The sequence below is a fragment of the Fringilla coelebs genome, assembly GCF_963513975.1.
Source record: "Fringilla coelebs genome assembly, chromosome: 13".
Taxonomy (NCBI): domain Eukaryota; kingdom Metazoa; phylum Chordata; class Aves; order Passeriformes; family Fringillidae; genus Fringilla; species Fringilla coelebs.
The window spans coordinates 15120686-15147172 of NC_140039.1; the positions used below are offsets into that span (position 1 = coordinate 15120686).

At 42.0% G+C, this 26487-nt stretch overlaps 1 protein-coding gene across 1 annotated transcript in view; it reads left to right on the forward strand.

Annotated features, from left to right (window-relative positions):
* Positions 1 to 26487, forward strand: part of PTPRG (protein tyrosine phosphatase receptor type G) — a 391447-nt gene that overhangs the window by 347598 nt on the left and 17362 nt on the right. The window contains exons 14-20 of the mRNA XM_084214136.1: positions 1211 to 1302; positions 13444 to 13535; positions 22837 to 22933; positions 24551 to 24633; positions 24861 to 24995; positions 25649 to 25783; positions 26189 to 26361. Coding sequence (XP_084070262.1) covers positions 1211 to 1302; positions 13444 to 13535; positions 22837 to 22933; positions 24551 to 24633; positions 24861 to 24995; positions 25649 to 25783; positions 26189 to 26361 — 807 coding nt within the window. The remainder of the gene's footprint in view (positions 1 to 1210; positions 1303 to 13443; positions 13536 to 22836; positions 22934 to 24550; positions 24634 to 24860; positions 24996 to 25648; positions 25784 to 26188; positions 26362 to 26487) is intronic.

Consider the following 26487-nt stretch of genomic DNA (forward strand, 5'->3'; position numbering starts at 1 on the left):
GGATGTTGGCAACAAAGGCACCACAAATGACTCTGCTCTGACGATGGGCTCTGCATGGGAGAGCACAAAGGCTGAGTTGCAGAGCAGCAAACTGCAGAAACTGCAAGGCAGCAGCCTGGAAGCCACATGTGCAAATGTGTTTGAGCAAGGGAACGTGCAGCTTGGCAAAGGCACAGTTCACCAGGCCCTCACAAACTTTGCCCAGGTGCTGAGGAGCAGTTGAAGGGTGACAGTGAGGGGGATCTTTCTGCACTGGGCTGCTATTGTTTAGTGCCTCGACAGATGAGAGCAGACCCTTCTCCTGCCACAATAGCTGCTCACACCAAGCAAGGCTCATTAAATATTCAGTTCCAGCCTCAAGCAGCTCATTAAGTCAGCAATGAGCAGTGACGCTGGCGTTGGAAAACCCTGCCTCAGTTAACATCACCATGCAGAGTCTCCCTGGATCTCTTGATGTTATTCTCCTCAATACCTTTTCTGTGATGACCAGCTTGTGCTCTCTGCTTTGCATTAAATACAGGTAAAAAAAGAGTCAGGTGGATTTAAGTTCTGCTCTTCATTGTAGGCCTTTTTAGAGAGGAGTCCTGGGGCCCAAGGGAAGTGTCTGTTGGATTTTTGTGTACCAGCATATGTAATACAAGTTTGCAGGAGGAGGATGGGATGAAGGTTATATGGTATTAGTGTTAAAAAGCAAACAAACAAAAAACCTTAATGTTTGAAGGATAACTTTCATAGCAGAACATCATGATACGAAGCCGTTACAGATGCTGTGGTGGCTGTTACACAGCAGAAACTTTTACAGTAAGTGTATTTTCCCTGGAAGTTGAGTGTCCTAGGTGGATTTGGGCTTGAATTGTATGCTGAATGTGTTTCTTGTGTGCACAGTACCTTTCTGTATGATGTATTTGAAACCTGTTTTGCAGCCACTAGCTTTTATTATTATAATTTCATATTCAATAGTACTTAGCAATAATGTATAGAGGCATTTATGATGGGTGGATGTCAGATGTGAGTGAATTAGAGCACATCAGAATCTAGACTAAGAATTGTAATCGTAGAAAGCAAACATGTTTTCGTGTATCAGTGTTTTAAAATTATAATATCTGAAAGTGTGGAACAGAAATGGAGAAACAGAACATCTGCAAAAGTTTTTTTCAGAGAACAGTTTTTCACACCCTGAATTTATTTTTTTTTCTTTTTTCTTTAACAGAAAGTGTTTTCAGACTGCTCATTTCTATGTGGAGGACAGCAGTTCCCCCCGTGTGGTCCCCAATGAAAGTATTCCCATTATACCTATTCCAGGTAAGACTGGCTTAATCTCCTGTGTTTGTGCTACTTGGAGTCTGGATTAATTACATAAAGAAGGGAAGGTTGTGCTTGTGATAAATCATGGGGTTTTGGTAGAAATTTGTTCTATCGGTGCTGCTTCATTTAATTTAATGTGCTTTGTAATGGGGCTCCGAGTGCCAATGCTGTATTTTTCCACAGACACCTCTCCCACTTAGTTTTAATAGAAATTTCAGAATAACCTTTGCAAAATGTCAAAAACATGAGTAACAAGTCTTGAAAACACAGAGACGTTGCATCCAGGGTGAAAGCAGCTGTTCCAGCAGGGCAGGTTGCAGAGGAGGGATATTCAGTTCCCCTGCTCTCTTGAGGCTGGGGGCCTTGCCCCCACTTTCACCGTGTGTAGAGGTGGAATCTGGGGCTCTCAGAAAGGACAGTGAGACACAGGGACAAGCAAACAATCTCAAAGTCCAAAGCCATCTGTTAATTTGGTATTAATAAAGTTTCCAAAGGTCAAATTCTCCTCTCAGCTATACTCAGAGTGATGTTGGAAGCAGTGTATAGTGCTATTCTCTCTTCATGAGACATTTCCCTGGGGAATTATTAAGTGCAGGATGCAGCTGCCATGGAGCTGTGATGACAGAGAGCAGCTTGGTGTTACCGTGGCCTTTGCAGCCACTGCCTTGTTTGATGATGGGCAGGCTCACAGGCAGAATTAAGGTACCAAAAATGTTATATTGACTCAGTCTGTCAAAGGCTTGTACTTGTTTCTTGAAGGTGTTTTAAGTTTCCTTGTCATATTCTGTATCTGCATCATCGATCTGGGATTCAATCTGTAGCTAATTAGGTTCATTTTACAAGAAAACATTCAGAGCCTTTTCTGAGACCCTGAAGAAACTTGCTTCCTAGCAAAGGGAAAGAGTCCAGTTATATTTTCCTTGATTTTATTCAGTAGACATGTGTGACTTATTTCTAGAAAGAGTCTTTCAAAGTACCCATGGGAACTAGTAGAAAAGGTCAGCTATTACATTCCTGCAGAAAGTCTTAGGCAGTTTGCCTTGCAGTCTGATGCTGTACCACTGAAAATAAAGAAAATGTGCTATTGTCCCCTCTCCTTTCTGTTGGAAACTAAAATGCATGTCCTGGCCACCTCATGTCCTTAGCAAGAAGTCATCCTTCTCCTTTAGGGTAGAGGAGGCGACAGGTTTGAATCTTAGACCACCAGTGATTATTTTTCACAGAAATACTTAAATAGCTGGAGTACCTCATGCTTCCTACTCTGAAACCAAGGGGAACAAATGCCTGTTGGGACTGCTTGTGGCAGTCAGTTCAATGGTTCCACCATGCCTGCTCTCCTGTGGTACCTCCCTGAAACTTGTGGGGCAGGGCAGGCTGGGCTAAGCTGGACTCTGGCACAGCATAAACCCAGGCAATTATGTCTACAAGGCACTGGAAGGAGACAAATTCTCCCTTCAGACAGAAACCTCTTTGGGCAATGTGCAGTATTTTCACTGTAATTGAGACAATTTTTTTCTTAGCTATAAGAAACCAGCAGAACGCTCCATCTTCTCGCGCTGCAGTGTGTGTTGTTGAGACAGTGGTTCTTCCCTGTTGCACAGAGATGTTTTGATGGTCAGTCCATTAAGACTGGAGTGCATTCATATGAATGGTAGTGTAGGCTGAGGAAATTCCATTAAAAACATGCAGACAGCAGATACTGTCAGGGCAGCATGTGCACCAGTGCTTCTCCAGCAGCCCTTCTGGCACATAGCAGAAAGTGACTGGGAACAGAATATGGTCTTTGGGGGACGTTTCCCATGACTAGAGTAAGCCAGGCCGAGAGAGCACAGCAGCTTTGTGAGGTACAAGATGCTGCTGTCACTGCAGTGCTCCCTGTGGTGTGGTCACTCAGTAATGCTCACCCCTGATAAGGGGCACTGCAGATTAAGGCATCCCCTGAGCAAATGCTGCAGGATACCTTGAGGAGCTTTGTAGTTAAAAATCTGCAAAGATTGCTGATGATCTTTAAGGGATGTCAAGAACTGAGCCTTAGAAAGAAGTGTAGTCTAGTTGGTTGCAAAAGTGAATCCAACCCTTGAACTCCCATCTAATGACAACATTTTTGTGGGTATAATGGATATAGAGGAACACCTGCATACAGACATTCAAATGGAGGGGCCTTAATCTGAAGTTGAATGATGCCCAGAAAACCTTAAAAGGGAATGAACTGGTGAATTTGAACATCTTGACACTGACTTTAAAGTTATTTAGGCCACCAAAAGGCAAATATCCCTCTGTAGGGACCTCCCTCTGTGTGTATTACCTATCAGGGATAATAGTTAATACATGGATACTTTCAGCCATGAGGCTCAAGTTAGTAGAGAAGAATTCCAGCTATGTTGGCTTTTTCCAAATATGGGAGATACTGCCTTGAAAGATCTGGAAGCTGTTGGCAGCATTTGCCTTGTTTGGAACTGTAGAAGTGGGCTGGTTTCCCCCATATACCTGTTGCTAGATGACAGTCTTCCCTGACGTCAGCTGCTGCTCCCACATAGACAGCCCACTGAAATGCCTTAAGAACATGAAATGACAAAATTCTCCTTTAAACTGATGGCAACTGATGAAATGATAAGCCTCTGAACTTTTCCTCTGGAAGCTGCCGCAGGGTGTGAGAAAGTCTTACTTGCCATGTTGATACTAGGAGCAAAATGTAAGCGGCATTTTCACAGAAACAAGCTTTTTAAAGTAACCTTGTTAGTTTGTGAAACCCCATCTTCACAAGAGGAATTTGCCTAGGTCCCTGTGGGACTGTGCCTCTACCTCCTACAGTTCAGTGGACCAACTTCCACCCTTGCTTAAGAGCAAGCAGCCACACTGATGGCAATTTGGAGCAGCCGAGTGGCTGAAAATGTCCAGCAGGTTTGCCAAGACCCATCTCAGCACACAGTGAGCTTCTGGGCAGAGGGAACTGAGTGGGTCTGGGTTGGCTGGTCCTGGCCCAGGTGTGCCTGGAAGCCAGGCACAGCGAGGTCCTGACCCAGCTCGAGGTTTCAGAAGAGCCCTGGTGTTTCTGTGTGCCACTGCTCTGCTCCGTGATGGGTTGGCACAATCACAGGTAGTGTTTGTTTTTATTTCTGCACAATGTCCTGCTCTTGTTTGTGCAAACCCTCTGTTTTCTCAGGTCTATGAGCTCTAAATCAGACTGCCAGCTACCTGCTATAGGCACACAGTGCAACTTTTCAGGTGTGACATCTAAAAATCTTCTTGCAGAGGAATCATTTTATCCATTTTCTATTTCACTTCCCTTGGCTACATACTTAATTATTGTGCAGGAAGCCACATCACCCATAGGTGTGTGCCTATCTGCACATTCTCCCTGAGATCCAAATCATTATCCTTACTCGTAATTATCTGCGCTGCTTGATCTAGAGAAACATAGGACAAAGGAGTTATCATTATCTGAGTCACCCACTGGATATTACATCTGAGCTTTGAATCTCAACTCACATAAGCCTTGTACCTAACAGTTATGCATCTGTAATCAATGGCAGATTTCTGAAAACTCCCCTGCCATTCTGCCCAACAAAATTAATTCTCTGTATCTTCTCCCTTTGTCTCCATGCTCAGGTAATTTTGGCCACATACACATCATCTTTGCCTGGATCTCTTCTCTAAAACATTTGCTCTTTGCAGGATCTCTTCAACAAAGCTGCTCCTGCTTCTGTTTGTTTGGTCTTCCTATTGCTGGGTCACCATCTGACTGTCTTTCTGAATCTTTCTGGACTTGATCCTTTCCAGTAGAGTCAGGAAAGTAACAACAACAGCAGCATCACAGCTGCACACCTGTGTGTTTTGCAACCATGAAGCCAAAACGCATCCATCCCTTAGCAGTTCTCCTTTCTTCTCCTAGCAAGACCTGCTCCCCAACAGCACTGTAGAAGGGCAGCTCTGTGCAACTGAGATGATATCCAACAGTGACATGAATAAAAATTTCTCTTCTAACCTCCTCCTCTCCTTTGTGTCAGAGTTTTCCTGCCCTTGGGCGGAGCATTGTTCTGGGTCTTGCTGTGACTTTAGTGCTCCCTTGCCCAGCCCATGGGCACAATGGATGCTGTGGCACTGATGTCAGTAGGACTTGAGGTGAGGTCAGTACAGAGCCACTTGAGGCTTGACCTGATGGGAAAGCTCAAAGCTTCTGTGTAGTTTTGACCACAGTCCAGAGAAGCACAGATCATAAGGACCAAAACAGCTGGCCAATGCAGCTGATACATTTACTATCATTTCCAGAAGTAGTTCATGTCTTATATTTTCAGTATAAGTAAAATTTCTCAGAGGTGATGCCAATCATTTCAGCTGTGTCTAGATTACAAGACTTAAGAAACATTTCCCAGTTTTCAAATCATGGTGTGTTCAGTTGTAGGTTTAAATGACAGTAAATTCATTTTTTAACTTGTCATGGAGTTTATTCATAATGTATTTTTAAAAACTAGTGGCAAAATCTGATGGAGAAATACTCATAGTTCTTCAAGAAAGTCTCAGTATGGGTGTACAAGTCCAGGAAATAGAGGAATAACAATGAAAAGCTGCTTTGCCACCTCACACCCACCAAGATGTGAAGGCCAGGGCACCCATGACCCTCTTTTATTTCTCTTTGTCTTTGTCTCTTTATGGTTACAAGGAGTCCCATCATGAGTCCATCTTATTAATTCTTAGCTCTTCAATAACTTGAATAGTGTCTTGAACCTTTCCTGACAAATGTCAGGGGTCAGATTTGATGTGTTTTTTAGAGGCTCAGCTGCTGTGTTCTGGTAGCATCCACGGTTTGACAAACTGTTTCTCTTAAGAGACAATAATGAGTATCTCATTTGACAAGGAAACTGCAGGTTCCCAGCACAGGTATCTTACTGTTTTCTGCTGAGGCTGTCTCAAGTTGCATCCCCAGAGCTAAAGAGCAGAGCCCAGGATCGACAGTGACAGTGCACTGAGCACAGTGAGCCTTGGGAGGTACAGGAACTGCAGCCAAGGGCTCCTTTCTCAAGGGCATGAAGCTCTTCACTGAGCACAGAGGTGGTGCTCTTCAGCTGCTTAAGACTTTATTTCTGCTCTCTGCTCCCTGTGGATTTATGTTCCAGCACCATATTGTGAATTGTACCTATCTTCAGCTTCAATTAAATTCATGAACGCAATGTGGCGAACACAGCCATCCTCTGAAGCCAAGAAAACATCAAGGTATTTTAGGGAACATCCACCTTCCTTTTACCCTGGTACCAGCCCTGCTCCTGCAGTAGTACACTGTAGAATTTATGGCATGATATCTACTTGTGGTTCTTCTAGTGGAGGCTTCAGGGGTTGGCTACAATGCAAAAGAATGTGTTTTTATGGTGGCCATGTGAAATGCAGATAGATCCTTTTCTGAGAGCTGTTACACTGGGAGGCAGAACCCTGGAGTTGGATCTTCATGAGCTCAAATGTAAGGCTTGTGTGTAACTGATGCCAGGACTAGGACCTGAGGATGGAAATGCGTGAGACTAAAATTGTGTTCCTTAGCTGGCAATACCAAATAATAATAATCATGTTTAATATCTGGGCTAAGGGAAAATTCACAATCTTTAATTCTCTTGGACTGAAATTGTCTTTTTGCTTAAAGGCAAGAAGTGTATTGCTATTACATTTATAATTAATGATAACCTAATCTTTGTACAAGCAGATTTAAAGTGAGCTATTATTTTGACACGTATAAAATTTTATCATTAACATCTTTATATTCCTGACTGACACATGGCTAATAGCATTGTAGTAGATTAAGTCTTGAAGCAAGAGAGATGAATGTAGCTTCAGAATTGCACAGGTGATTTTTCCTATCCTGCTTTTTCATATGCCTTCCCTTTATCAGAAGCCTGCCCTTGTGTTCATTTGACTTGATTATAACAAATAGATAACAATTATCTTGCTGAAAGGACTCCTGTTTTTCTTTCAGCATGCCCATCTTTCCAGGACTTTCAAATGTTTTCCATGCCTTTTCACTTTGAAAGGTGCTTTTTATTAAAAATAGCACTTCATAAACACATGATTACAAAGAAACGAGCAATAATGAGGAATAGTGCTCACAGTAATCAACTCTTAATGAGTTCTTATTCATCTTAATTCATTTTAATTTATAATTTGTCTTAATTATTGAGGTTAGTGACTTCAGGAGGATGCCACCCTTAAGAGATACTCAGCAGGTATTTTGTTGTCCTAGAATGAAACCTATTGTATAGTCTTTATAGTATTTATGGAGATTTGATCTCCCCAGAAGGCAGACACCTTCTCAATACTAAGGCTTTTTAATGACTTTGTTTTATCATAAATTAATTGATAGTAGCATTATACAAATAAAACTGTTATTATATTTCTGGAAAATTTTATACAGCAAGTAAATGCAATCAGTCAGAAAGATTAATTATTCTAATTGAAATACAATGGCTTCAGTTGCATTCTTATTTTAAATAGTTATGCAATGAAAGGCAGTATACTGCAGAATTAAAGGCTCTGCCAATATAAATGTGTATAATTCAACTGCACTAAGTCTACAATGGTTTGAAGAAAGCTGGGCCCTGCCCTGTTTTACGTGTGGAATTGCTCGTAGAGTCCAGTATTTGGGTGACTTAGGGCAGGGGCTGGCTCCTTCTGTCTGCTCAGCATTTCAGATTCAATCTGTGCCAAAATTTGAGCAGCATGTGAAGTTTCAAGCTCTTTTAAGTATCTGCACTTTGGAGTGGATGCTCAGTCTGCAGGTTTAAATAGTTTTATCTAAGCTTTTCTCTAGAGGTGGACAATTGAGTTGATGGGATTCTTTAATAACCTCTGCTGGGGCAGAATTTTGCCCCAGGGTGTGCTATTCATCCTTGCAGTATTCTGTTTGCTCAGCCACTCTTGAAGAGACAGAATATCACACTCCACATGGTTATTCCTGCTGCCATAGCTCTGGCAGCCTTGTATGTATTGTAGCTTATGCAATGGCTCTTAGATTCCATTTTAACTGAAATGCATCCTAAATTTTTATGCTAGGTATTCCAGCTACTTGCAGAATTTTTTTCATCCTGCCTTGTAAAAAGTAAAAAACCCATGAAACTTCCTGAAGGTGGTTAACAATAATTTTTTTTAAATCCTGTAATTGCATTCAATATTCTTCCTAGGAATGGAGAGTAGGAGAGTGAAAGATGAACATCCCAGGGTTTAGTGTTGCTGGGAACAGAAAGGTGCTTGTTTGCTATGGATATGGGAAAGCATTTTTCATATATGTTATTTTTCAGTTAGTTAAGAGATCAAATCCAGTCCTGTTACAATCCCACTGGTAGATATTTTGGGAGGACTTTTTTGCAGAAAATGAGAACTTCAAGGATACACTGTTCATAGTGGATTCCCTGTGTTCAGGATCAATGTCCCTAACCATGTCACTGATGTTTAATGATCATCATAAGCCAAGTTAGGTTTGTGCTGCCTTCAGAAAGAGAAGTTTCTCTGTCACTTCACTATTTGTCATCCTAATGAGTAGGATCAACCCATCTACCCCATCAACAACTAATTCTTCCCCATCCCCACAAATTAAGAAATCATTTCTTACAGTCATCAGCCAGCTTAGCAGGTGGATTCAGATCGCTGCTCAGCCCCCAGGCAGGAAGAGAGCAGTGGGAGAATCCCTTCATTCTTTGGCTGGAGCTAGCTGTGAAGAGCACACTGAGGATTGATGGAGATGCTCCTGGGATGCAGGGATGGCACAGAGCATTCAGTGGCTGCTGTGGGAGCAGATGGACCAAGGCACGTGACAGCCATGGCACACGAATCCAGGTGGCTTAGTAAATGAGGGGCCAAAGTGCAGGGACTCACAAACCAACCAAATGAGCTTCCACATTAAGAATGAGGCATAAGATGCAGGGAGTATATTGGATTTAGGAGGCTGGCTAAGGCAATAACTGAAGAACAAAAGCCTTTACAGACAGAACAAAAGACATGGAGAATTTTCTTACCAAGACTATTTCATGTGTCAAACATCTGGTGTTCAGAAACACCAAAACTCCATCTAAATAAAGGTAATATGAGGAAGCACTTTGGTTTTGACCTTCTTCATTAATTCCTGACCCAAACCCATCTATTCCAATACAATGCCACTAAACTATCCGGTGAGCTCTCAGACTATAAATGAATCAAAATGAATCTGAGACCCTATTATGTGGAAATGTCATTTCTGATAGGATATCCTATTTTTCTTTGAAAATTGGCCCCTATTGCTTTAACATTACAAAGGCAGCTTATTAAGTGGGAGCTATGGGAAAATCCTTCCTGGTAGGATTACTAATTATCTGAACTTAAAATGTAACCCTGTTCCAACCTTATTGCTTCTGTATGCTTTGAGCTTCTTTTGAAGGTGTCTGTCTTATAAAGGAATGTGTTAAATATTCTGCATTTGCAATTGCCATTTCTTTAAAAAGGAGGTGTTAGTGAAGGTCTACAGTCATTTTTTTTAAACAAACATGATTTTCTTCTTGGCATTGTCTCTTTGTGGCAGGAAATGAGCTGCCTGTGCTCCCCTTTGGGTTTATTTGATACTCCTCTCAGGTGCTTGGCTTGGGCCAGCAAGTCAAGATGAGAATTCCACCAATATATTAAATATTTAGCACAGAAATTAAACATACCCCACCGTGTGTCAGTTTTGGTAGTGTCTGATTTTTAAAAAATATTACTAAAATATGGTCCATCTGAGTATACTTCTTTCTCTGTGTAACACAAAGGGTTAGTACATTATTATGGTGCCAGATTCAGCTCATATTTCACAGTGAAGTAAATCCAGAATCACTTTATTGACACTGATAAAACAGATGGCTAAACCCAAGCTAGACAGAAATGTAATTATATCTGCAGTGTTAGAGGTGAAGGTATGTTATTAAAACACCTCCCTCTTCTCTTTGAATAATGTGTAGGTCTTGCAAAATGTAAGGATTGCACTGACAATATCAAATGTCACTCCAGCTTCTTGATGGGAAAAAGTATATAGTACAAAGTGAATATGCACAGAACAATGGAGAGCTGCTAATTAGCCATTATAGGATTCTATTAATCTCTTCAATCGACTGAAAGAATTACAGTCATTTAAGTCTGTTTGCTGCAAGATGGAAAGAAGGCTTAACCAAGGCCTTTGGGCTGATGATAGCTAAAGGAAAATCAGATTCTGTGCATCTAGCTACACTGTTGGTTTTCCTGGAGAAGGTCACAGCCATCTCCAGATAGCACCAGCTCAGGCCATTCCAGAGGGCTGGGCGTGTTAGCACGCTTTCTACCAGAGGCCTGGCAAGCTGCCCATGGCCAAGCATGCCTATATCCAGCTAAAGTGATTCGTGTTCCTGGGCAGGAGTTTGGAGGTTATGAATAGAAAAATTCCAGCCCAGATTGCTTCAGCATTTTCCTGTTGCACTGGTTCGTGTGAGAAGCTCTATCTCCTGTGCAGCTGCTTTCCTGTGCCCATCATCTGGAGCAAGTGGCTGTGCAGGGAGCACCAGCCACATCCTACCACCCTGTAGGTTGCCCATTCCCTCAGGGCTGTCCTGTCCCTGTCACAGACCATGCTGGACCATGTTACCCCACCAGTTTAAAAGCTGGAAACCTTAAACTGTTTTTTAAATTTCTAATGTTCAGAGTCCTGATTTTAATCTTTCTGATGTGTAATAATTATATTTGCTCCAGGATGGTTTTCCTGAGATGATGGGCACCTTCATTTCCCTCTGACCCAGTGAGCTCATATGTCAACAAGACTTCCTATTTAATTATTTAATGTGCAATTGTTACCCATGTCATCAAATGTGGTAAGAAACTGCATTGGGTTAAGGCTTCTGGAAGGAGTTAGAATGAAAATGCAGGGGAGGAAAAAGGGAGGAGAAGCACAAAAGGACAGTTAACAAGAGAGAAGTGAAGTAGCAGCGGGGATAAAGGTGGAGACATACTGCCACCATGCAGTGATGATGGTAAAAAGAAAACTAACCAGGCTTTGCCATGGATTTCTGGTGCAGACCCATCCTTGAAATTGGTGGAAATTCAATGGACTGGAGAGCATGTTATCTCTAATGTATTTTTTGGCTCACAGATCACAATTAAAGTTAAATTCTGCCTTCTGCGAAATTAGCTTGGACACACCGGTCTGCTGCAGCCAAATCTTTACCTTGGTTGGTCTCAGTTGAGCTAAACCTATGCAAGGAAAAAACCCAAATTATAACTGTGGAGCTTCTCTTGTGAGATTAAATGCAATTGCTGTCATAGCAGAAGCTATTTTCAAGGAAATCTAGGAAGTATGAGTTACTTTTCAGAAGAGAAAATACTGTTTTACAGGTTCTTTTATAGATTTCTATGATTCCTATAGATCATTCCATTCAAGTGTCTTGGCTGTGAAAATATTGATATAAATGTTATGAGATTATGATATTCCCAATATTATATAGAATAAATGTTACCACTTAAATATTTTTAAATGCCAGCATTTCTGCAGGCTGCAGCATTTTGCTAAGAGCATACACTTGTCAAATGTTTTGAATTCTGTATTATTCAGTAAATGAGCATGTGGTTAATTAAAGTAGCATTACTATACTGTGAGGTGACCAGATTGCAAACATATCTTTAACAATTGGCCCTTGTAAATAAAATAGAAGAGAGCTGATTAAGATCTGAAAATGTCAATAGATGCAAAAAGCCACCTTAGAGCGTTACCTTATAAAATAAAAGGAGAGAAGTAATGACATGGTCAATATTAACTGCCATCAGCTGGAAAGAAATCAGATTGTCAGGGATCTATAAAATTCTTGCCAAAGTAGAACCTCATTTACACATACAGATCTTCATACCCTTTGCTAAGAAAAGCGTATGTGACAGCTTAGAGGTTTTAGCTGCCAAAGATCTTTCACTCTGAATACAGTAAATGTCACATCTATTTATTTATCGTTAAATTTTGCTAAGTATCTGTAGAAATATTTGGATTTTTTCTATCATAATGTAGATGTTTAAAAGGAAAAGAATCCAGATTATAATGCAGCTGTAGCACCAAACCATATGTCTGCTAAATGGGAGCAAAAATACACCACTGAATTACTGGGAGTAAACATAACCTAGATGCTATCTTCAGAAGAATATTAAATGGATTATATAAATACAGGGTATTGCCATAAAATCACACAATCAGACAATAGTAGCCATCAGGCAATAGATTATTTCATATGCTGAAAGTAATCACAGTTGTATAGCAATTTGCATTTTCTAAATGCCAGACTGAAAATATTAACTGGCGAATCTTGGCAAGCACAGATTTTGTACCAACTGCAGTGGTGGTCATAACAATATCCAGGCCTTTTTTGAGAGCTAAATAGAGGAATAAGGCAGCCATCCTACACCCCAGCTTTATTAGAATCTGCCTGGAGTCCCAGGTGCTCAAAACAGTCTTGTTTGTCTTCAGTTTAACTCCCTTCTTGTACAAAGATATATAAGGGTGATTTACTGGTATATTGGGTGGCACTGCTGTGCTGTGCAAGAGCAAATGGTCCAGTGGGATACTCAATAATATTCAATGTTCTGAATAATGTCTGGCATGAGAGAGAACTCAAATCAGAGTGGCTGTTGTATTTGCCTGTCTTTTGCTTAGAAGCAGTTTCATAAGTCCATTTGGATTCTACATTATTGTGTGAAAGGGAAAAAAGATAATAACTTCAATAAGAAAGGCTTGTATGTTTGCTCAGTCTGATGGAACTTACTGGGACTAATTGTCAACTGAATTTTCACATTTGGGATCTCTTCTGTTCTTTTTATATAATGTGAAAGGAGAGGAGGTTTCTTCATCCCATCCACAGCCATCTTCAAACTGAGTAAGAGCTGATTATCCTTGAACTTAAATTGTTTGTAAATCAGCATCCCAGGGAACAGGCTCTCAGGATTTATAATTGTAGTGCTTAGAATTGGAAATACACTGAAATGTTTACCTCAAAACTGGCCAGATTTATCAAGATTTCTTATTGCTGCATACTGAACTAGCTCTGCCCCTGGGAACTCTGATCTAAGTGATATCGAGTGAAGACTTCCTCTCAAGTTTCATGTATGAAACAAAGAGCAACTCTGAGTATCTCTTTCTTTTTTTTTCTACAGATGATATGGAAGCAATTCCAGTCAAGCAGTTTGTTAAACACATCAGTGAGCTGTATTCTAATAACCAGCATGGGTTCTCAGAAGACTTTGAGGTACGATTTAATGACCCACCAATAAAATGTTGTTTTCCTAAAGTTAATTGTGTATTAATAATTGGGGACTATGTGACATCTGTGTGAGGCTGTCATGTCAGGTAAATGCAGTGCTCAAATGTATCAGAAGAAACAGGATGATACCAATTTTATACCAGCTATGAGCAGTGTGAGACTGGACATTTACGGATCTTTCTAACCACCACAGATTTGGTGCCTTTAAGGGGGAGCCCTCCTGGGTTTTTCTTACATAGGTAAAGCTGCCTGCAAGCCCCCAGGAACAACATGAAGATACAAACAGTCATTTTTAACTCAAGGGTTTTCTTATGACTATTTTACTCTTCTTGCTCCAGAATTTGCTTCTCTTGGTCATCTGAAAAGTCATATATCCCCAGAGTGAAACAGTGCTTGCAATGAATAAAAGTAGTAGAATTTGGTCTTTGAAGAAAACCAACTGTGAGTTAGTTCCTTGAGCCCTTGTTGATGCTCTGTTCAGACAGGAGAGACTGCTGTTGAAGGCATTGATTATTTTGTTCCAGTAAAACCAAGGAGAAAGGATTTGGGGTTTTGTTGGTGGTATTTACCTAATGTGACTGTTTTTGAATTTGCGTCTTGTTACCTGTGTAGAACAGATTCTGACCTATAAATATGCTGTCATTTGGAAATAACTCCAATGGAGCAAAAGTAGTTTTTTACCTCTGGGTTACCAAACCCGTATTATGCAAGCATGGTAAACATCAGGCAGCATAAGACAGCAGAGTCAGACTTTTCCTTCACTCAGTCTAACCAGTCACTGCTGAACGTTTGGAAGTACTGAGAAACGGGAGGAGCCCCAGGAAACCACATGGAGTTGTACTTCTGGCTTCCCCAGGAGCAAAAGAAAGTGTGTTTGCCTGCTGCCTGTATATCACAGCAGCAGCTCTGCTTACAAACAAGGCACTGAACCAAAATAGGTGGCCTTATATCTACAGCTTCTTTGCTTACTGCACTGTAAAGACAAGATTGTATGCAGGAATTGTTTTTAATGGGATCATTTAAAACGTTTATTGTTGCTGTTTGGTTACTGTCTATAAAGAGTGTCTGCTTTGTCTGATGCCAAAAAAGCGTTGTGTAAGTTAGAAACATTTTGTATTCATGAGGAAGGCAAATGTGTAAGGTGTTAAAGTGATTTAGTTCAATTGACTGCTGGCTGGATGGCTGAGCAGGAATATTGAGGCATTTAACAATGTTGATGGTATTCAGGACAAACATTTATTCTCCAGAGAGTAGAATTTGATCAGGATGATCAAATGCGACTCACTCTTCTCAATTATTTATGAATTGTGACCCCAGTGCTATTCATCACAGCTGGGTTTTACACCATTTAATTATTCAAAATAATCAACAACACATCTGTAAACTTGGTCTGGCTTTAAGCAAGCTTTGCTTCAGCTGTCACAGAATCACTGCTATTAACAAATGTTGGACACCTTCTGCCTGTGTTTTAGCAAAGAAAAACACTGCTCTAATAGCCTTATTTTTTCCTTCCTCCTGGAGTTCCCTGCTGTGAATGCTGTGCTGTGGCAGCTAGCTGGAGAGAGCTTTGGCCAATTAGTCCCATGCTGGGGAGCACAGGGTCCCCTCCAAAGGGAAGTTAAACTCCTCTGACTGCACTGCATGCCCCAAATTCTGTTCTCCGTGCTGGCTTAAAACTTGGAGCATCTGCTTCGAAGTCAGGATAGCTACTCCAGATTTATTTCTCCATAGCTGAGGTCTCAGCCTCCTAAATGTAAATAAAATCTCCTGCTGGAGTAAGGAGTATCAATAGGAACAAGGTGATCTCTGTTAGGGATGAACCAGCCAGCTCCCCTTCATTGCTGGTGTTCTGCCCTGCTGAGGCCTCGTGGGCCTGATTTGAAACCCAGGATTTTTCACAGAACCTCTGTGTAAAATGTTTCTCAAGTGCCCAGACTGACTCAGAGGTCAGAGCCCAGCTTGGAGAGTGGCTGAGGGGCGGTGGAACCCGAGGTTACGTTCAGTAGCTGTTGGAGTGGCTGCACTGCAGCTTCTCACATCCAGTCAGATCCACGGTCCGTGTGCTGGAGTGGCATCTGCCAGCTATGGGAAAGACTTAGCTAATGATTTATGGAGAAATAATAAGATTCCACCTAAAACAGAAAATCCAGGGCTGCTAGCCTTAGACAGAAAGTACCACAGCCACATCGTGCCTTCATGTCTGTGGAACTTTTGAAAAGAGGTAATGGATTCTGCAGTCATACAAAAAAATACAGCTTTTTACAGCTAAAAGGGGAAGAAGAGAGGAGGGTGAGGACATGCTGAAATAATGTGATCAATACTGCAGAATAAATAAATCCTCCCAAAGGCAGCCACTGCATGAGATTTTGTTTTAAAAAGAAAGAAATTGATCAAAAATCTCCTCAGAAATTTCTGTGGCAGAAGGCTTAAGGTAGAAGTTGCAAAAGGAAAGACTAAGCTAGGCACACACATGCGCTGCCCAATGTGGAAGGCAAACATCCTCCACTTGTTTGTTGCTAGATTTTGGTGTCGCTTCCTGTGTTTTTGGCAGCATATTTAGGGCTGTGTTATGTTGGTTTTTACAGGGAGAAGGTTCCCTTAAAAGTAAATTGTGTGAATACTCCCTCCTCCTCTTAAATTGAGCTGTAATTACAACTAAATATTTTGTGAATGTGCTTAGGAAGCATTTTATGTGCAGAGGAAAAAAGGACTTTGAACTCACAAATCTTCCCTTGAAAAGTACGTCTGAAATAAATCCTTATTCCCTTTGGGTAATCGTAGTGCAAGTAGCCAGCTTTATTGTCTGATGGTAGCTGGGCTTTCTTGTATATAGAGAATTTTAAAGATTTCCTTTCAGTCCTGTGAATTTTCAATTTTTGATATAAATTGGAAATACAGGACCCAATTTAATATTGAACAACAAATAGCTTTTTAAATATAGATCCTGTATCAGTAGTGCTGTTCTCTGTGCATCCCGGTTTACTCACATGATCCTGTCTGCCTTTATATTCCCCCTTAATAATCCATTTTCAAATCTGAAGAAATCTAAATTACTCACTTTGTTTTTTAGAGGAAGCCACTCCAGACTCGCAATGAATTGTCCCTTCTATATCTTTTTATCTTCCTTTACCACAACCTTGTCAAGATGGGAAGACCACAGCTGTGCACAGAATATGGCAGGTGGTTTTAATGCAGTGTTCAGTGGCGTTTTCAGTTTTCCATTACTTTTCTCCTTCCTTACATAGTATTTGGTTTTTAACAACTACTGAGCACTCAGCTGACACCTCCAGAAAACTATTGAGTGTGACCCCAAGGCCTCATCACTGCATGGCAATAGCAAATTGGGAACCTGTCAGCATGTATGTATAGTTGGGGTTGTTTTTTCCCAAGTACATCACTTTGCATTTATCAACATTGAATTTCATTTGCCATTTTGTCGCTCGGCCACTCAGTGCTGTGAGATTGTTCAGCTTCCCTTCACAAAAAGCTTTCATTCTAATTATCCTGAATAATTTGGTATTGTAAACACACTTTGTCTCCTCTGCAGTCCACCTATGAATAGGTGAGGTCCTTGTAAGTTCCACCAGTGTAAGTTGAACACTGGAAACTCCTGGGTGGGTGAGTCCCACCTCTCCCTTGGTAGTGCACAAAGGAGAGTTTTTTTTTGTTCCGAAACCAGAAGAGGTTTTGAAGTAATATTTTCTGAGAGGCCTTTTCACACATTTTGGAAATTGATATGTTGCTCTCCTCTAGGCAGCCTGTAGACTTCTTCAGGGACTTCTCCCCAGTGTGTTCAAGGCACTCGCTAGCTCTGCTCCTCAACTGCAGAGTCTTGCAGTTTGCCCCACAGAGAAGTCAGATATAGTGGGCTGCCTAAAACCCCTTCTGGATCTCAATTTAAAAACTGATGTCACATTTGTCATCCTCTATTCCCCTGATAGCCTGACTATATAGGACATGTGCCCTCCAAATTCCTGTATCAGAAAGAGTGTGAAGTGCCACCTCCCACAGCAGAGCTTTTCACTCCCTCCCCCTGGCCGGTTACTGGAATAACACAGTCAGTTTTTTTGAGTAATCATGTCCTTTTGCTCTAAGAAAGGAACACTAAGCCAAGAAATCACCTTCCATCCCCAAAGCTAACTGTGAATTTTTACAGTTTAATGCAGCATTTGGATTTTTGAGATCAGGGAGTTTTACTTCCCTCCTCTGTAATTCTGGAGTGAGCTGGTCAGTGCTGCTGCAGGAGCAGTTAGAGAGGGGAATGCAATCTCTGCAGACCTCTCCTGCCTGTGGCCGTGTGAGCACAATGATTCATTGCCAATTTGGAGTCTGAACAGGCTCGCTGAACTCAGAGGCAGGCTGTCTAGCTCCCTCATCACATAAATTGAAAATATCTTTATACTCCAGTGGCACCTTCTTCTAAATGGCCTGAAATGTAAGAAAATAACATAAATCTGTATTTCCAGCCATGTGGCAGGGATTTGCTAATGTTATTCTCATGGTTGCTGCTGCTCAGGGCAGGGGTCACTGGCTCTTTTTAACTGGGGACCTCAGAACGTTGGCAGTGGGTTGCATTGAAAACAGATAATGCTGCACTTTGCACACTTCTTGAGATACTAAAAACCCAGTGTAGTTATCCTGGCATCCCTTACAGATTAGACACAGCTCACACCAGGCACATGCTTACAGCTGCGTCTATACCAAGGAATTTGGCAGCAGAAGGATGCCGTTTCAAAAGCATGCTGCTAGCAGGCAATACTGCATTGAGAATGTTTTACAACCTGGCCCAAAATTGCCTTAATTAGAGGTATTCTCATCCTTTGCATTGCTGTACTGAAACCAGAGGGAAGCAGCACTGTGAAGCTGGAGGAGGAAGGATTGCTGCAGAACAGGGCCTTCCTGGAATTCTCAATTCTTATCTCAGTGCTTCACCTACCCTGAGAAATTGGTGTTGTGAATGAAGAGATGAAGAAAAGTAATAAAAGAAGTTCAGATATCTGGGGTTTCTATCACTAACCACAGTACCACAGCCATTCCCAAGGGTTGTGCCTGGAAGCCCCCCTTGGATGAGCCATTGGCTGGGCAATGCAAGGTTTTGGTCAGACTCTGACACCTCTGCCCCACCATCCTTTCCTCTCTCATGCATTTTACAGGACTTTTTAGCAGTCTATTGATGTTATTCCTATGTTGAGTCCTTTTGGTTTGTTTATTTTCACCTCTTTCTAGGCTGTCCCCAACTCACCTCTCTCTCGAGTGCTGTTGGAGAGTTTATACCAGTGCTAAATTATTACAGAAATCTACACTGTTCCTGGGGGATATCTTCAAATACTATCTGCAGTCTCTGTTGGTATGCTGTCTTCATGTTTGCTGAGATAAAACAAACAGAAAGAGCACTACCACAGAATTCTTGTAATTTGGGATTAAAATAATAGATCAAAACTGATATTGGGGGTGGATGCTTCCATGCTGAAAAATACCAACGTTAATATCAAAACCCGGCTGTGGATCTTCTCAGCTTTAGTTGCTCAGATTAGGATCCTTTCTTTGTTGTGACTCCTCATTGCTATTCATAGGCTTTCACAGTTCAGCCCCTGCCAGGACATCAGCCTCAAGTAATGGGAAACAACAGCAGCAGTGCTTTGTAAGGCCAAATCAAGAGACTGAGTTCCTGCTCAGCCACTGTAGCAAAAAATCCTGCTCAGAACCTTACACTGCCAGCAAGACACTGGAGCAGTTTGATTTTACACTTAAATGGAAATTCTTTGAAGTTTAGAAGAAACTAATCTGTAACTTGTTTCAGAAAGGCAATTAAAATGGGTCGTTAAACCTGGGTGTATCAAATTCCAATTAGCATTAGCATGGACAATATAATTAAAAGGTAAATTAGCCATAATAGCACAGACTAGAACACTTCTTACAGTAACTAACAGTCAATTGAAACCATGTACTTTGGTTTCTAGAGTTGTCAATGATTAAGTTGAAAGGACAGAATAAAGCCTGTATCCATTCATCCTGGGACAGTAATGTGTTCTGGGAAGTTAAACATGAGGAGCAGCAGTGTGCAAGCCAGCCATCATTAAAATCAGTGGAGGACACTAAGCAGGATTAAGGAAAGCCAAAGGAAATATTCTAGAGATGAAAAGTTTATGGATGAATTATGAACGTGGTGATACAAACACTATCTGTCCTACTCCAAGGTGCCAGGAAGAGTTTTGTGCCTGCTGGGAGAGGACTTTGTCTAGGCTGAGCTGCAGTGAGCAGCCCTGACCTGGTGACCTGCCTGCAGACGTAGGTTTTAGTAGTAATGCAATCATGGTGATGCCTTTAGTGCAACTGAAGGACTTGGTAGCCAGTAAGGTTTAGAAATCCCAGGGTGTTCATTGCATAAGCAACAGAAAATGCTGGGAAAGTAAATATGTGATATACATAAATGTGGTAAAATGGCATAATAATAAGATGGGGACTTTGGGGACTTTCTCCAGGGTGTTATTTATTAACTGGGGTGTCCTCTTCTGCCAAGGGGTAAATAATACTCTGAACAGAGACACAGATAACAGACTGCAACAAGTCTTGTCTCCTTGCAGCCTTCTGTGTGCTGGTGAAAGGCAACCAGCTCAGCTTTAATAACAGAGGAATGTGAAGTTATGCCTTACTGGCTGGTGGGGGGAGTCTGTGGTTTAGTAATTTGCTGTTTGGATTTGGAGAGATGAGCCTCAGAGGGTAGGAGAGCGTGGATACCCACCTCTGCTCTCAACCCCATCTGGGTTTTGGCACAGCCAAACCCAGGCCAGGCTGGAGCTGGAGCTGGAGGATGTCCTCAGTCCCCTTCTCACTGACAGCTTCAGTGTCCCAAAGCCTTGGCTGTGTCCTGGACTGGAGGGGAGGGATGAAGACTTTAAAAAGACAAAAATAGCTGAGGTATATTGGCAAGGGGGAAGCTTTTCTGAAACAGTCTCCTTTTGCTATGCTTCTGCATTGTGTGGATAGAGGAATCCACCATTACAACAGCTTTCCAGAGTATTAAAAACCATTTAGAATGCTGTGTGTTAAGAAAAGCCATTTTCAGATCATCAGCTCTCACAGCGTCAGACCTCCTTTTCCACTGCTGTGTTTTTCACCATCTTAGCTTAATCTTCCTCTTCTATTAACGTTATATTGGCCAGCTGGGAACATGTACAGCTGAGGAAACAGTCACCATCAACATAAAAAGGTTAATTAAAATGATTAACCTCCCCAACAATTCCCTTATGGAAAAATCCTATAGAATTTAATAGAAAATGATACATTTACTATGTAGTATTTAAACTGTCAGAGAAAATTCCTTAGCAGGGAGGTAATTCCCTATTAAATTCTATAACTTCTCAGAGTATTCTCCACAGAACCTTATTGGATTAATCTGTATTAAATTCTACAGCATTTGGCATAAATTTTTCAACGCCAATAACTATAAAGAATTTTATAGTGATGCAGGAATGTAGGGTTTGATGTGAGGCTTTTCAGAAGCAGGCAGGGTATTTTTTAGGAGTGACCTGTAACGGTACAGCAGTGATGTTGTATGATTTCTAAATGAAAATATAGGTAAAACAAAATTACATTAAATCAACTTAACATGTAAATATTGCTGCTCTTCCAGCCATGACTTAGGCTGAACTGATCCTGCCTATTGTGTTATCTGAAATCCCTTGCTTACTGGAGCTGACAGGCAGAATTAGGGGAAGAGCACACTTTAATATGGGGTTTTTTATTTGATAGAAGTGAAACTATGAAAATTCCATTAGGGCCAGCTGAGAGTTTTGCTTGATTCGTCTTTGTCTTTGCTCAGCTCATCTCCTTGAGCACAGTATGTTTCTCCCTGTGGAGGGTTGGGAAGAGAGAGAGAAGCAATTGTTATTTGAGAGTGTCACATGGATATAAAAGCTATAAAACGTACAAGGTTTTAGTATACTTTGCACTTTTAAAATGTAAATGTTGGGGAGGATATCAAAATTGCTATGCAAGTCCTTGGTGAAATGTCTGCATAATGCTGAACTCCTACATCTGCTGTTTGTATAGCATTTCTTGTGATAATTTTTCTCTGTCACTTAGCTCGTGATCTTTGTAGCAGCTGTGAGCTCCTAATGACTTTGCCTCTTAGGTTCTATACTGTTATTTTTAAAGTCTGAAGTACAAAGTAATTTGGCACTTCCTCACATATCCTGGGGGGAAATTGGTTCTGTTTGGTGCAATTTCTGAGAGTCACAAAAGATTTGAATAAATATAATTTCTTCCACAACTTCGTAAACTTCAAATTTTAATGTTTTTTTTCAAAAATATGTCTTTAAATGAAGAATATTTATGCTACTCATAAAAAGAGGGTTCTCTTTTTCAGGAAGATTATGGTGAAACAAATACTACAAAGGTGTATCTTGGAGATGAAAACGGTTCTGAGCAATTCAGTTTGTAGGGCAGTCTCTGAAGGGTGTAGCTCTCTAGGGGAGTGGCTGCTTCACTTTAGAGTCAAAAAAAGACCATTGCCCCATTTCAACAGCTCTGTATTCTGTTTTTAAACAGAGTAAGGGGTGGGTTAAGAGCTTCAAAATTCCAAGGGAACTGGGTATTTAACCTACAGCCCCAGCTAGACTGACATCTGCATCTCTGGCTTCATGAGCACACTGGTCTCTCTGCTTTGTAAATGTGCATGGATGCAACCTTCTCTTCACTGGATCAGGGCTGTTAATCAGCATCCAGGCAGTGGTATTTAAAGCCCTCATTGTTATCTTCACAGATCTCTTTTATTTATATTTTACAAAAGGCATCTCTCTGCAGAGAACTAGCAAAAGGTCAGTGCCAAACTTAAATGTCAGAAACCCCATTTTGCGAGGTTATAAGCAGAGAAGTTGTCCAGCAATCAAAAGTCTTCTGTTGAAATGGTTTTCTTCATAGTTTGTTACACTGCGCTGGCCACTCTCAAACCTGAGGGACCCTGTCTTAGCTCCCCAAGGAGGGACAAAGTGGGCTGTGGCAGGAGATGCAGAAGGTGATGGACTGGTTGGTGGTCAGAGGGGACAGCTGGCTCTCAGGGTGCTCATCTGTCCCCAGGCCTGTGGAGAGGAGCATGACCAGGGACAGCTGACACACCTCAGTGTGAGACCACAACATACAGGACAATGCTGAAAGGCTTTGTGTTTAACCCAGCACCTAAAATACTGATACTTTGAACATGGTTCCCATGAGCTGTTGCAAAAGGAGAGAAAGCTCAGGGTTTTTGGGACTGACAAATTTTCCATGTGAATAATTTTGTGCCTAGGAAGTGCAGCGCTGTACGGCTGACATGAACATCACTGCAGAGCATTCCAACCACCCCGACAACAAGCACAAGAACAGATACATCAACATCCTGGCCTGTAAGTAAGCCCTGGCCTAAGCACAATGAATAACCCAAAAGGGCACTCTCCTCTTGCAGTGTATGTGTGTGACAGGGACAGGCAGGTGGCCCCAGGGTACATTATTACACAGGGTATAATAAACATCTGAAAGTGTGGCTGGGAGATCCTTTCCCCGTTAAAGGCAGTGAATGTTTTGACTTCTCTGGGGCCAGGATTTCACTCCAGCTTTTGTTTTGAAATGTTTCACAGCTTGAACGTCCAAGAATAGTTGTAGAAGTTTGGTATGAAATTTTGCAGAGGAATAACTGGGATAAATGGATGATCAGAGCTCTCCTGCCTGCTAATGCCTGAAAAGTGGCCTAGGGGAAGTGCATGGAGGAGCAAAGAGTTTTACTGATGATTCCTGGGATTACCCTACAGTCCCAAAGGTGCTAAATCTTACAGAGTGTATCTGCTGTATTTCAAACTGCTTTAGCTCTGTGTAGGATTTGGACAAATAGTGATCTTTGTAGCACAGAGCAGGCTTTGCCTGTATCCCTCTGAGAACTGCAAATCTGGACTCTGCTCTAGAATGCAAATGATCTGGGATGAAAGTGCAGGAACTTTTTCCCGGTTGTTCTCTTATGTGGAATGGATGGCAGATGCAACTGTCACTGTGGTTTAGGGACAGACATGGAGAGCCCACTGGTAAAAAGTCCACAATGTTCATAAACATTGCAGTAAATCTTAAATGCTTTTGATGGCATAAGAAGGAAATGCATGTCTCTAACAGATTTTCAGTAGTAATCAAGGTACTGGCTGAGGACCAATTCCCAGACCTCTGAAAGACTTGCTCTGTGGCCTTGGGCAAAGGCATTTATTGAGCTTGTCCCAGCTCTGATTTTAGACATAGAAGTCTCATCTCTCTAGGTACTGAGATGTGTGACATTGAAGGAAGATTGAAACAGGCATTTCAGTCCTCCAGATTATCATTGGAGGATCCTCTCTCTCCACTGGTCCTCAAGGAAAGCAAATGAAACCAGTCTTTTGCTTAAAGCTGGCTCACATGTCTCATCTCTGCATGAGCTGGAAGCACCACACAGCCCAGTGCTTCTGCCTAGGAGCAGGACTATGATTTTTTTCCTGATTTAAGGTGGAGTCAAGCGTTTGAGTGAAACAAAAAGAGGAGCTAAAGATCACAGCCTCAAGTCTGTCCTCATGGTGCGATGATGGTGGTGAAGGAGTGAGGACATTCACTGAGCTCCCAGAGCCAGCAGAGCTGTCTGAGCCCAGCACTGAGGGGTGGATAATGAGCTGAACCAAGCAGAGGCAGCATTTCACAGCCCCGTGGGGTGCCCTGGCTCTTTGAATCTCGCTACCCTGAGTGATGTAGATGATTCTAGAAATTGTGCTCCTGAGGCTCCAGTGCCATTTAAAGAGAAGCTGTCCCAGCATGAACCACATACTTTAAGGGATGTGAAGGCTGAAAACCTGCACATGAGCAGATGACCAAGAGCAGATACTCCCATCTCCCTCTTGACTCCACTCCAAGGCCAATCTCTTCTGTGTATTAGTAAGGGCAGCCCTGATAGCCAGGAAATGCAGTTCTGCAGCATGTTTGCCTAATGTTTCTCTGCTCTGTTCTTTATCCTGCAGATGATCACAGCAGGGTGAAGCTAAGGCCTTTACCAGGGAAAGATTCTAAGCACAGTGACTACATTAATGCTAATTATGTCGATGTAAGTTGTTTTAATGGTTTTTATCTGCTCCACCTTTGAATCCTTCCACAGGAAGGAAGTATTGTCATTTGTGATGTGATTGTATTTTCCAACTTCACCTGATAATTTTGCTACAAATTCCTCAGTATTCTGACTTAGAAAAGCACCTTTCTTGTTACTTCTAAAATATTAATTTTTCTGCCATGATACTGCTTTCATCTCACTTGGCATTATGGTTTTCTTTGAAGGGTTACAACAAAGCAAAAGCCTACATTGCTACCCAGGGACCTTTAAAGTCTACCTTTGAAGATTTCTGGAGGATGATTTGGGAACAAAATACAGGAATCATTGTCATGATCACGAACCTTGTTGAAAAAGGAAGAGTAAGAGATTTTCTCGTTTATTAGCAGTTGCTCCTTAACACTTCCCCAAATCACCTGGGGAGAATTTGTTTTAAATGGCTTGGGATGATATGTACTGATGCATAACACAGAAGTAACACAACACAGGGTGTTGCATTTGTGGGGTGCCCGACGAAGGAAGGACTGATGAATCTGACTCCCATGTTCTCAGAAGGCTAAGTTATTATTTTATGATACTATAGTGTATTTAAGAATGCTATACTAAACTATACTAAAAAATACAGAAAGGATATTTACACAATGCTATAAAAGATAATAACGAAAACTCGTGACCCTGTCCAGAGTCCCGACACAGCTTGGCACTGATTGGCCAATACAATAAGTGAAAACAACTCACACCAGAAACCAATGAAACAATCACCTGTGGATAAACAACCTCCAAACACATTCCACACGTGAGCAAAACAGAGGAGAAGCAACTGAGATAAAATTGTTTTCCTTTTTCTCTGAGGCTTCTCAGCTTCCTAGGAGAAAAATCCTGGGCAAAGGGATTTTTCAGAAAATGTGGATGCCACGACATCCTGAGCCCTGATTTTTTTCAAAAAGCTCTAGACACAAATACAAAGCAGCAGCTCAGGCCCTTACCCAACTCACCCACCTGTGTCTGTGTTCAGAGGAAGTGTGATCAGTACTGGCCCACGGAGAACAGCGAGGAGTATGGCAACATCATCGTCACGCTCAAGAGCACAAACGTCCACGCCTGCTACACCGTGCGCCGCTTCACCATCAGGAACACCAAGATGAAAAAGGTGAGCCAAGCCCTCACTGCCCCCATCCAGGCATCTTCTGGCTTGGGTAGGATGCAAGGCACGCCAGAGCAAAACTCAGCGTTTGCATAGGCAGCCTGGAGAGGCAGGTGGGTGGGAAATAAGTAAGTAAGGATGGGAGTACAAGGCACCTGTTGCTAAGGTTTAGCCTGTATTTCTTTTACTCAAGTGCACTGCAGCTTTGGTGTCCTTGTAATTGCTGTTATTACCTGTTCCCACATGTATTTGTCCTCAAACTCTGTCTCTACCCATCAGCAGGTAGAGCTGCAGGTTTCTTCTGTCAGAGCCCAGCGCTTTCCTAGCTGAGCAAGCCAGAAGGGACTGACGATATTTTTTATGTTTCTTTTCCCTCTCTCTCCCTTGTCTCTGCACCCCCTCGGTACCCAGGGTCAGAAGGGGAACCCCAAAGGGCGGCAGAACGAGAGGACTGTCATTCAGTACCACTACACCCAGTGGCCTGACATGGGCGTGCCCGAGTACGCCCTGCCCGTGCTCACCTTCGTCAGGAGATCCTCAGCTGCCAGAGCCCCGGACATGGGACCAGTGGTGGTGCACTGCAGGTATGGTGGCTGTGACAGACCGCCTGTGGAAAGCACAGCCAGAGCACACCTAACACAAACACTGCAGGTTACTAACACAGGAGCAGTGTGTCAGCCCCATGGGGTGCAGGTAGACGCGAGCTCTAC